Genomic DNA, 13,147 nt, shown 5'->3' with positions numbered 1-13,147 from the left:
ATCGGTAGCGAATCAAACGGCCACCAACCTGAACGCATACAAGAAATCGTCATTAGCGCGTGTGGCCAATTTTTCCCCGTACACCAACACTCCCGAAGGCCCCGAATAGTGAACCTCATTACGAACCAACCGCCAACGGCTCCGAAAGGTCCGGAGTCTCCCGTGGAGCCCCCACTTAGGGGCTCCGAAACCGAACCGCACGACCAGACCTTCGAAAAATGGGCGCAGGCAAAGCATAATAATTTCACCTCGGGCTATCTGTCTTTGTATGCGTGTGTGGGTCCGGGGTCCTTTCGCGTGCCTTTGCGCCCCGGCAACGCCGTTTGCCCTTTTCTGCACACGCGAAACCGAATCCGTCACGTATCCTTCCACCGGCAGCAGTGGCAGAGAAAAAAAGGGCGAAACCATTGCGGGTCGTGCCCCCGTCGGTTTGCAACGGGGAGCAACGGAAAAATAACAACGTGCGACGTGATGGGCCATCCCACCCGGCAGCATTGTTCTGGCCAGGGTTCGAAAATGCATCATCGCCCCCAAAACCATCGAGCGGGCGCGTCTGCGAATGAAGTGCGAAACCCGGCGACGGTGACGGCATGCCGTGCTGTGGCCACCCCTCTCTGGAAGGCGTACGGTGGTTGGAGATGGGAGGGGCGGCCGGCAATTGTGTGGCACAAATTATTCAATGCATCGATGCACCGGCGATGGTGGCGCGAAGCAGGAATTTTAATTGCATTCTTGAACGATTGCACTCCAGGCCACGTGCCGGAGGAAGGAAGATGTTGGCATGTATGTGTGTAAGAGGCGGCCCCCGAAGGTGTGACATCATTTGCCGGGTGCCGTGCCGGCCGAAAATCCGGTTGTCCGGAAAATCACCTCGGTACCGGAACCTTGAACTTCTTGGAAGAGACCCCACTTGGAGAGTCCTGGGTCCAACCTGCGGTGCGGTGCGTGTTGCGAGGGGCAAGCATAAAAATGGCATTGCTCACGGCGGCCGGCGGCCCATCGTCGCCGTCAAGCAGTCGCTCGCAGATAATTAGTTTATTATTCTAATTTGAACTTTTCCCACCGAGAATTGTCCGCGTTGGCCGCGCGGAATGTCCGCGTCCGCTTTAAAGGCGTCGTCCACCGGAAATTGAGTTTCGTGAACAAGTTTGTCAATCGTCGAAAGTTTTCGGCATGCCGGAGGGACCGCCACGATTTCGCGTCTAATTAATTTGAGCGCGTCCGAGCGCCAGCGACACAAGCAACTCGAAGTCGAGTACGGGAATCTTGGAAACTCCGCTCCCGAAGGGAGGGAGAAAGATCAATCGAATCACGCTGCAATCGGGGATCGGTGAGGACTCGCGAAATGTTTGCCCAGCGGAAGTCGGCGTGAAAAAAGGCGGACCAATCCGGTCCATTTCCCGATGCGTTCGGATGTGATTCGTTACACTCGATTTGTGCGCACTTCGCGAGTCCACTAGAGTCCAGAGAGTCCGTTTGAAGCAAAAGCGACACTCGATGAACGCGACTGCTGGCAGATAATTGGCTGCTAGAGTCGACTCGGACCTTTCCCGGAGGCACATCAAACATATGGTGAAAGCAAAACAAGAACAACTCAAACAGGACTCCAGTGCCACTGACGTGGATCCTGGCAGCCGCTGTGAAGCCGGCGAAGGGGATAAAATCTAATAAAAGCATACACAGCCGGAGTTGTCTGGCACGACGCATCTGCAACTGCACCGGGCAGGCTGCAATGCCCTGTGAAGTAACGAGCTCCCTGGCGGCGTCGTCTTTGGAGACGATTTATTTCTTTCTCGGGCGTAGTTATGTGGCCCCACATTTTCGACGGCCAACACCCAGGGACTAATTCCGGTGAGTGGTGTATGCAAAGCTCTCCCGCCCTCGACAGGACCCGACTCGCCCGAAAAAAGCGTAATGCTTTTTAATGGCCACCCTCGGTACGCGTCGGTCGGTCGGGAGCCACAGCAAGCAACATCACGATCTGTGTGACGGTGTGTGTTGGTGTATGTGTGTGTATGAAAAAGAGGGACACTCACGAAACGGCTGTCAGGATCATCATCAGCAGCCAACGGGGGGGGGGGTGCATTTTATGTACCGTCGCTAGGCCACCTATTGGCCACTCGGTGCAGTTGCTCTCGGTAAACCTCCAAAAAGGTGGCAGCCTCGGCAGGACTCGACCGACCCGGGGAAAAAGCGGGTCACTGTGACGAACTGTGCACGCAACCGTGCGGTTCGGTATGACCCGACCCGATCCGTTTTTTGTGCTTGGCAAACCGGTGGCCAAATTTGGGATAGGATTTTACGCGAGTTCATTAAAGTCGCACTCCAGTCTGTCAATCGAGCATTCATGAGCCCTGGGACCGGCAATCGATAAATCACGCTCGCTAGCCGTATTCGGCCCCGTTTGCCATTAACGCATTAATCCGGAGACGTTCGGTTTTCTATGAGCGGCCCGTAATGAGCCACTCAAGGCCACGCGGCAGGATATTGACGGGGTCGCTCACAGTCCCGAAAATGGTCCCGAAACGGTCCCTGTCGACCATAAACACGGGATGGGTTATTATTTTTAACGCACACACAAAACAAAATTGGTGGACTCAGTGGTAACGGATGGCCGCCCCCGAGTGCCACAGAATCGTCCAGCGGCCAATCAAAACTACCAGCCCCTGGTGGAGTGGCAGAAAAACACAAACTCACCGACCGGAGAACGGAAGAAGGCGAAAAAAAAATCCTATTCCCAGGCCCAGTGCGTTCTATTAATTAACTTTCACCGGTAACGGTAATGGCCTCCGGGCTCCGGCTGTTCGCCGGAAGTGCCACCCGGCCCCGGCCAAGCCCAGGCCAGGCCCTGATTGAACCGTCTGGTGCTCGGTGACTCGGAGACCGTCATTCCGTTTTTCTCCGTCCCATAGGCCGTGGGGTGAAAACCTTGCGCCGGAGTGAAAGAGCGAGGCGAAGAAGCAGCGGCGCCGGAAGAGGCCCCCAAAACAACACGACTCAGAGTGGCAGTTCCGCAGTTTGCAGGCTCACTAGAATGAGCGAGTCCGGAGTGAAGAAGATTCGCGGAAAATGAGAGCCCGTTCCGAAGTCAGCCGTCAGCGATCAGCAGCAGCGGCAGCAGTGCAAGCGACAGTAACGCAGTGTCAAGGGCCGAGTGCGATAGCGGGGGTGGGAGAGTGTGCGGCGGCGGCGGATGGCAGTGTTTGGCGGCCGTTCGGTCGGAGAAGGACGAAGGTGTCGGCCCGCCCGGGTCGCGGCTGGCTGCCGTTCGGGGCGACGGTGCTGCTGGCAGCACTGCTCGGGCCACCGTTTGATGTGCCACGCGGCCCGGGTTCGAACCCGGGAGTCGTGAGTGGGAGCGAGTTCCCGGAGCGGGAATGCTGCGATCCCGTCTATCCACCGATGCCCGACCTGGACGCGCTTCCGGGTCCGGTGTACCCGACGACAACGATTTCCACCTCCTCGTTCCAGACCGGTGGCGGCGGCGGCGGTGCGGGGCCCGAAGCTGGCGGGGTAGGGCCTGGCGGCGAGCTGGGCGGCGGTAGCAGTAGCGGGGGCCTCTCCGGCCCAGGCGCCGGTTCCGGGGCCGCCGGTAATCAACTGTCATCTTCGCGACCGATGCACATCGGTTACTCTGGTGAGTTATGCTCCGTTGGGGAGGTGGTGGAGGGCGGTGGGATGATTGGGTTTTACCTTGACGAGGCCACACTCTATTAGTTACGCCAATTTCACAAATCGCTAATTACCTGGCCGCTGCCGTTAAGGAGTTTTCCCGTGGCGGGCTGATGTAGGGATGATGTTGTTAAGACGGCAAATAATTTGGCACCTTCGTCCTGGCGCACCCCGTTAGGCCTTCACGAATGAATTGGTCCCTTCTTTAACACATTCAAGCCTTCAAGCCGCTAGTTGTCGTTTTTCAGCACCCTCGGCTCGGTCCGACATAATTCTTCCCTCAGCGGGAGAGCATATTTGTTTCGGAGCCCTGTTTATTTACGAGTCATTTTTTCTCATCGAAACATAATTTTTGTTTTCGCTACCGTCATTTTTCTGTTTTGAGTGCAAAAACTATTCCGAAATTCCGACCCGACCAACGCCAATAACCGAACAGCACCAACGCTGGCGAGCGATGCTCGGGTGAATAAGAATGGCCAGGAACTTATCTCATATTTCATCTATTTTTAATACGTTTGGCCCCTACGGGCGGCCACTGGGTAGTGTTGCGAGCGATTATTTTTATGAATTATACCATTCGAATGTTTATAGGTCATCCGTTTCGGGCTCGTACACGCCCGTGAGCCGCCTCCCGTTTTTTTTCGAGGTTCCGTTTTTCGATTCCACCATTTACTTTACACTATCTGCAACATAACTTAGCGCCACGGACAGCAAAAATAAAACCCACCTCCGATACCGGGCAGACTTTGGGATCCCGGGAGCTTCGGTGGTGGTGTCTGTGATGAAAGTTTCGGCCCAGAGAACGGTGGACAGACCGGCAAAATCCGCCGCCAGACAAAACGGTTCCCGCGCAGGTGTTAAAAGGCCTCGAAGGAAAGAAGGAACGGTGGAACGGTGTTTGTTAGTGTGTTTTAGCGTGTGTATGTGTGTGTGGTCGCAGAACACACCATTTGTGACATAAAAAGGTCGGGTTACGCTCCCGAAAAGGTTCCCCGGAGCCTTTTTTCTCAGTGGCTCGTTTTTTTTTTCTTGGCAACTCCCATCGTCTCACGGTCTTATGTAGCGTGACCGATACACGACAGCCGGGATCACGGCGCTCAGTGAGTGAGCTTCGAAAGGGGCTTGCAACGAACGGCTTTCTGCCCCGGGTCGAACTTATCTGCGATAATAAAGACGACGGTGCAAGTGTTTGTTCGTGGCCAGTTCCCCGGGCGGACGAAAGGATATACGTGGCAGGTTTTCGAGGTTTGGGAGAAAAGTTTTGCGGCATTTTAACCTTAAACCTAAACCGTGGGTGGTAAAATCGACAGAAATCTATTCTGGCAGCTGACTCAAACTTCAATGAATCAATCTTTTTGAATAGTCTAGGGAGTGCTGTCGTTGACTCAACAAACTTCACGCAGTAAACTAGAGAGCAAAATTGAAAATAAAAACCAACTTTCCTCTAACTGCGTTAACATTCCAAGTTCCGTTAACTAACGGGTGCCCGGAGTGCTGTATTTTTTGTGGTGAAGAAGACGAACCATAATTACTAACGGGTCACTGTTATAGATTGATGTGTCACATTGATTACATTGAATAGTTTAGCTTTAACGTTTGACGTTGGGCGGATAGAGATGCTTTACTGTGGGAAATGTCTATGGGCCAGGTAGACATTGATGGTTTCAGGAAGATTCTACGGATTATTTTTAAGCTAGTTTATCTGTAATACACGCGTTCAGGAATACCAAATAAATCTTTTTTGATATTTCAAAGTATTTGAACGCCCGAAGCTATGCAATCGGCATGACAACCGCTCAGATATTAACCATAGTTAAAACTTTTTAATGGATATTCTTCTCCAAATATTTAAATTTTGATAAAAATCGTATCACTTATGCGTCTTCCTAAAATGTTAACGTCCTAAGCGTACCAACTAGTTAGGCTCTCTATTTTCCTTGCCAATTCAATCAGTTTTTCCAGACTGTGTTTGTCTTCTATAAAATTTTCAATTTCACCCATTTTGCTTCTGATGGGCACAAAGCTCCTTCAAGAACCTTCGAGCTATACTCGGGGCCGAAAATAGGTTTCCAATATTTTCAATCTCAGAACTATCGTCAATTACTTTGATGAAATCAATCACTTATATACCCTAAATTGCACAAAAGAACAATGCTATGCTAGATGGACAAAACATTTGAAAAATAGAAAACAAGATGAGGTACTTCAAAAAATCATTACGGCAGTGTTATGTTTCGTATGGCCATTGGTACCTATTTTACAAGAGACCAGGCGTTTCTGGTACATAAAAGAGTGATCTTAATTAAGGCAAAATGACGCGAAACATTGTTTTGCTGCACTGCCAATGTTTTGTAGTGCTCTACACTAATATGTAAAAGAAAAAATGAAAAAAATGTGAAAGAAATGCGAAATGTGAATATTTATTTTTTGCATATCGAAGAGTAATAATAGTTGGCTTAAAAGAATCATTTTTATCACTCTTTTGGCTTTGACAGATTAATTCTTGAAATTCGTGCAACCCAAAAAGTCTTTGACCAACACTAAACATTTGGTCATTGTCATAGCTAAGTTATTCATTTTAAGGAAATACTTAGAATATTGTATAACTAAAATACTCGCCGAAATCGCTTTCTGTCCGACTTTTTCCCATAGTGCGCCGGCCGAGTTCTACAACAAAAAATTGCAAGCGAAGTGCAAATTGAGCCATTAAAATATCTTAAACTTTTAATTCAATAACGGTCTGTTTATAAGAATTTTTTTTAGTCATGTAGTTTAATCTGTGACGTTATCAAAGGCAAATTTTGCAGTTCCATTTCTGACCGTTCGCTTTAGCATCCGTTAACGTTGTATGAAGATATATCGTTAAGGTTGATGTTCGCTTTACACGTTCCCGTGGATGACAGGCATGAAAATCAACTCTTTTTTTTGTGGACCACATTTTTAAATGAGTTTCTCAGCTGCGGACTGCGAAACACCGCGGTTTGCGGTGCTTTGAAAGACAGCCATGTAATTTTCCTTTGAAGTCCGGCCCACTCGCAGCTTGCAGCGATATGTAACGAGTGGCTGCACTTTACACTTTGTTCTTTTCTGTCTCTGTCTCTCTCTCTCTCTCTCTCTCTGCCACTCTCGGGAGCTGACAAAGCACCGAAGTGTGAAATTGGTATCCGAGAACCGCTGTGGGGCTGGCGAAAAAAAAATGGTCAGAAGCGTATTGGGATTGATTGATAGTTGGCTTTTTGATTGGATAGTTGAAGAGCAAGCATTAATCTTGCATAACATTCTATTTCCAATTGTTGTTCCGGGATGTGTGACCGAGAGAGTGGGTCAAAAAGTTATAACAAAGTTTTGACCATTTTTTATCAAATTTTATTACATGGTTTTGAGCGAGCCCACCGGCATCATCAGCGACTTCGGTTAATTAGCACTGGAACGATGACAGAACGATTGCTTATTAAACCCTCTTCATGGGTCCGTGCAACGCGTTGATGACCGTTCGGGGTGCGAATTTTCCTTCGCGCCATTGTGGAGTCGTACCGACCATTTGAAAACAATTTTCCCCGAGTCATTTATCGTGATTTGCGGCGGGGTCATTTCTTTTCCATTAGCCAGAGCCTTGCCGGGATCAACCGGGGGCCATTTAACGAAAAGTAGACCTTTCCGTCGGCCGGCTGTAGGGGCACTCCAACCGCTCGCCGGAAACAAAAGCCAGTTTGGGAGGCTTTCAGGCTGTGCCGGAGCTGATCGTACGCCCGGAATGAATGAATGCGGCGCGAAATGGTATTGTCGAGCACTTCCGATATCGACGAGGGCTTGGAAGTAACGCAGCTGCAACTTTTGCCAGCGCTGAATGCGGCATGCCGGCGATGAAAATATGCGCACCCTTGAAGAAAAATGTAAAATATTTATAACCATTTGGCAGGCACTCATTCAGGTCGATCCGACGACTTGCGCGACGTCTGGAAAGCGTTCGACACGGCCAATGTTTGACGGGACACAAAGGAGACGGACCGTCAGTTTTGGGGACGGCCATTTTGATAGCACTTCGAAGCATAACTCTATCGGAGCTTAGGCGAAAAGTTCCAGAGCTCCAGTTGATCGGAAGAAATCGACCGATTTCGGGCCGAACGCCGACGCACACCGGGAACGAAAGTAATGTCATTAAGGCAATCAATGATTCCGCCGGGAAGTGTGCCATCATCATTATCCGGGGTGGATTGCGAGTGTCGTGCTGCTGCTTATCCACTCGGAATGTCTGGAACCAAGGCCAACGGGTGCTTTCTGGTCCACCTCATATTTCCCTCTTTATTTTGCCATAAGCCCACCACAACAAAAAAGCATGCCGCTGCTTCCCGCGCTCTGTCGGCTGGCCAGCCCCGTTGTTTCGCCGTGAATGAGAGCCAGTGAGCATAAAAGCATTCGGAAAATCCTGCAAGAATTTATGATAATTTTAATGGCAGATTGGGCCATCAATGGGACGGAAAAATGCGCGTTCGGCTGGCCCGGGCCTGGACCCCGGAGCTGCGGGTGTGGCGTAATGGAAGTATTGGGAGGGAAATTGTGGAAAACACTTTAACGCACTTTGATTTTTCCACCATTGATGGGGCGTCCGGTTTTCGCCCCAAACCGTTCGGTTTGGTTCGGGGTGATAAAAACGAGAAAAATGGCAAATTAGTTCCCATTAGCCTTGCAAGACACCCTTTTTGTTGGCCCGGAGGTGGCCAATCGGCCAATCCACCGATATCGCTCCGATGCTGGGCCTACGTTCGGTCAGTCGTCGGGAGGGCATCGAGACGAACTAATTACGTATATAGACGTTGGGTCAGCAGCAGTTATTGTGACGCGGAACGGAGAAAAACGAGCATAACGAGCATAAAAGTGAACGACAAACTTTACTTTAAACGCTTTCCCGGGAAGAAAACATCTCGGGGAGCCTAAAGTCTGTCTGCCTCTCCAGCCCGAGCGTTTCAATTTCAACAGTTTTGTGAAATAATTAGCGGGACCGTGGCTGCTGTTGTTTGCCGGGCCCTGCACACGCCACTGCTCGTGCTCGGCGGCTTCCTTCGCTGAACATTGTTTAATCAACTAAAATGTGCAAATGGTCCTCTATATATAAGGGCGAGGGGTTCGAATGTTTTCGCTTCAAAGTTTGAAGGCCTTTGGAATGGAACTTTGGAACGGACCGAAACTGTAGTGTTTGGCAGCCGTTCGGCAGCGTAGTGGTCATCGGGAACTTGGCAGATTTACCGAATTGTGTCAGTTTGGCTAGTAGATGCAAGGGTTTTTAGCTTAGCTATCAAGTTGATCGCTTTCTCTATCTTAAGATAGTTGAAAAGCCTTTTCCTTCATCGTAATGTTATGCAAATTGAAAAAAAAAACCTATTCCGATTAGTCAGGCAAAAGGATATCAATCAATAGCCAAACGTTTATCGGTATTGTTATTAATGAAAACTTTTCCTTTAAATACTGAAGATAAGAGAAACAGAATAAGAGACATGCTGCGAGTGTGTAGTCTCTTTAGTTACGATGCTGTCAAATTACAGCCGGGTGCTTGATAATGAATACTCGGCTTTCGCAAGCGTTTCCTAGCGTCTGCTCTAACCAAAGGGGAAAATCTCGTATAAATACCGGATCGATTGCTTCCTGGCCAAGCAATAATGCTACTCAGCAGGCACGGAACCGAACATAGCGAACATCAAACCAATAGCGCACCCACCTGGAAGGTCCCCCCCCACAGGCCTCGGCCCATGGAACAGCTCATTGGTATGTTCCAATCATCCAAAACATGGTCACGACCCTCCGATCCCCGATGGTGACATTCATTCCCGGAGAACGCCTCCACACGCCGGGCATAAGCATTCCTTCGGCCGCCAGTACAAGCGAGTGAAGTGGGCCGCGGTCGAGACTTAATTGAATACACATAATTCTTCCGCCCGCTTACTTCTGGTATGTGCCGCCCACCGTCGAGTCACTTCGACCCCGGCCCGGCATTGCCGGGACGAGGATGTCCGTTGATAGGGCAACGCGGGCTCGGCACCATGTCGAAATGGACTACAATCTCGACCAGCGGAGAGAGTGATAGTCTGGCAGCAAAAAGCTGCACGTAACCGAGCCAGATGATGACCATTGGGGCGCGTTCCAGCAGTGAGTGGCAGAAATTGTACCGTGGGCCTCGTGGTGACCGTCGTCCTCGCCGTCGTCGTCGTCATCATCATCGTCGTCGTCGTCGTCGTCGTCGCCGTCTATCAACAGGCTGTTTGGGGACTGCATTAAATCTCCCTTTATACTTTCATTACGCCTGACTCCAGACTCCTCGTACACTCCAGTTGAACCGGAAAGCATAGCGGTGGTCGTTTCAAAGCAGTGACGTTCAAGTGGCCCTCGTGGCGTGGGACGAATAAGCTAAAAAGTTTGGCTACCAATTGGATGAAGGAGGTCATAACACATGGCAGTAGGGTGGATTGGATTATCGCCAACGAGCTCATTAGGGTCAGAGATGTGGGGTGTTGATTCTTTAGAAAATAGCACATATTTTTAATTCTGATTGGATAGTGTTTCAATGTTCTGAGTGAATGGGAACACGTCCGTCAATGAATGAATCTTGTTGGCCATTTCCTACCTACGTTGAACTTTGATGACATTATTTCGGGTTCAGGACTTTTAGGACTTAGATTTAATCTTTTTTTATTGTGCAGCAATGCATACGGTGCAACGTGAAGATTCACGAAATAGTGTTTAGCAATGAGCGAGACATACTTATGTGTCCTCTGGCGCTTAATTCGTCGAACTTTTTGACAGGTGAGCAACTTGGTTTGTTTCATGCTTAAAAACGGGTTTCTTGTGTAGTACTGGTTAATCCTACTTTAATTTTTTCTTAATGGTAATGTTGTGATCAAACCTCTTGATAATTTTGTGATTGTCTTCAACCCAAAATGAATGCAAAGGAAGTTTGACCTGGAGTTTGTACCATGTAAGTGTGACCCAGTTACACACTTCATGTTTCATGTTTGGGACAGTATCAAGAAAGAAGTCATTTTAAAGTCTTTTAAAATGACAGGAATTTTAAATAATTTGGATGGGACTGAGGATGAGACAATTAATGAAGAAAGTGATGAACCACATGTTAATGATATAGTTGAGTCCTTCAGTAATTAATGGAATATCGATACCAATGATTCTGAGGAGGAGTTCCTTATGAATAAGAGAGCTATTGGACAGATTCCAAAGATGCCACAAAGTAAGTGCATTGTACACTTCATTATTCAACCGCCTTAAAGTAAGTTTGAAAAAGGATAAAGTTCATGGCAATTGTTTTTTCCAAGATATTCGATCCAAAAATCAGGGTATTTAAAATTATTCAATAGCAAATCAACTGATACTAGTCATGATTACTAACGCGATGTCATGCATTGTGTGTATGAATTTTGTTCCATATCACAGACGGTATTTTTGTAATTATAACGGATTGTTATAACGGACAATTCTTATGTACTTAAATCGTTCTTTCTAGCAGCTTTTGAAAAGGTAAAGTCTTTGTTACTAACTACTTCATGGATTTCCATAGTTTATTGATCTTTGATAGTATCACAATAATCAATTGTTCAGTTAATTATTGTTTATCAACGATAAACAACGTACGGATTTTCTTCATGTTTTTTAATTATAAAACCAAGAGAAACGAATCGAAGAAAAGAAACGTAAAATCTTCGATTGTGGTGGTTGTCGTTTCGCAGAATTTACATGCGTATCTCTTCGTCTCGATCGATATCGTTCATTCCTTCTTTGCGGTGTGCATAGATTTCGTGGCAGTAGAGAAGTGAGTGTGAATTCGATCCTTCGTCATCTTCGAGTCTGTGCCCAGTGCTACGGCACCTGCTCGCATGACAGAGTGCGCCACTTAGGCCATTTGTGCCGTCTCGTCTTTTGCTACTTTTTGTTGCCAAACTACCTCAACATGTATCGTTCATCGCATGGCTGAACAGGCACAACAGGTTTCTTGGTGACCGAAGACCTACCGTGCCAGTCGTATACAAACCACCCCGTAGCACGCTCCGGGGTAGCGGCTGCTCAGCCAAGAATCGATCTCTCATTTTTGGGTCGATCATTGATTAAACCCATCGTTGGTACCCAAATTCACATCCATACGCCAAGCGCCGGATGATTAATTCAACGATCGACCTGGTAGCCTGCAGGCGAATGCGGATGAGCCTCGACCAAGAAGAAGACGTGTTCTCCGGGGAGGCCAGCAAGCCCCGTCCCAATAATCGAGTTTATTTTAATTTCAATCCCAACAACTCCGACAACCGCCGGTCACCGGTTTGGCCGGACTCGTTGCGGTTAGGACGGCGGGGCGGCCCACTGGCCCCAAAAACCAACTAATAAGCCCAAGGCCCAGTTCAAGCGATGGCGGCCCAAAACGCGGGCAACAGGGCCAGGCGCCTCACCCAGCTGTCGAGCCCGTCTCGGCGATTGCGGTGTGCCGAATTTCGATCGATTTGATGGAAACGGCTTCCATTTCCGTTCCGTCGTGGCTCGCGGTACACCACCACCCCGCCACCAACCGGCCACCGATAATCCGCGCGATCCGCGAGAGTTCCAGCAGGTGGATTTTCCGCGGGACCTTTTTCCGCTCGACGCGCCTCATGAATTATTCGCCGCGAAAGCTACGCCGCGCGGTCGATGCGCGGTCCCGGGCGGTGTGTTTGTGCGCCGGCCGAAGGCTCCATGGTAACGGTGTGTGTGTGGGTGTGGGTGAGGTCCACGAGGGCACAAATAATCGGCACACGCGACGGTCCGGAGGGAGGGCATAAAGCAAGATTTTTATTTGCGAAAACTAAATGAAAGTACGAACTGCGAGGCAAAATTGTTTGCCCTTCTTTCGGGGGCGGACTTAAGTGCTTTAGAACCGGACCGAATTGCTGGGAGAGAGACAGAGAGAGAGAAAATCTAACCAACAAATTGTGATGCCAGCAGGATGTGGACCGGTGATTTCAAATTTCAACCTCCACCCAAAAACCGGTACGGCAAACGGGATTTCGATGAATAACTGGGCAAAATGCAAATGTGTCGTTTACAACGCAACGCCGAATGGGGCGCTTTGGGCAGAAGATGGAAAAACATGACCGCGAGCCATCGAAAGGATAAGGAAGTACTGGTTCGGGATTTTTTGCGGGATTCCGTTTCCGAAATCCACGCAATCCACGTTGCGTCGATGATGTCGAACATCGCCCATAATTGTTCTCCCATCGCAGCTCCGATGGATCCTTCGAGAGGGCTGCCCTGGCCGAGGGCCAGGAGCTCACCCTCGACCTCCGCAAAGTGTGACAAATGTATGAAAATACCGTGCCCCTTAATGTGCGCTGAGAGGGTCCTGAACGAACGATTGTTGCCTCAAGTTAAGGTAACCCGAGCAGGTCGATTGTTGGGCTTCTGGGTACTTCTCCGAAGGAGCCCACCCAATAGCCAAATATCGGCTGAA

At 49.1% G+C, this 13,147-nt stretch overlaps 1 protein-coding gene across 1 annotated transcript in view; it reads left to right on the top strand.

The window, feature by feature from the left end:
- Positions 1–3,069: 3,069 nt before the first annotated feature.
- The window catches only part of LOC131207581 (uncharacterized), a 97,897-nt gene continuing 87,819 nt past the window's right edge, over positions 3,070–13,147 (top strand). Inside the window, exon 1 of the mRNA XM_058200201.1 lies at positions 3,070–3,637. Within this exon, the coding sequence (XP_058056184.1) occupies positions 3,070–3,637 (568 nt within the window). The remainder of the gene's footprint in view (positions 3,638–13,147) is intronic.

The sequence above is a fragment of the Anopheles bellator genome, chromosome 2 (genome assembly GCF_943735745.2).
Source record: "Anopheles bellator chromosome 2, idAnoBellAS_SP24_06.2, whole genome shotgun sequence".
Classification (NCBI taxonomy): Eukaryota; Metazoa; Arthropoda; class Insecta; order Diptera; family Culicidae; genus Anopheles; species Anopheles bellator.
The sequence above is the reverse complement of the archived record's forward strand: the minus strand, read 5'-3'. Positions and strand labels throughout refer to the sequence as shown.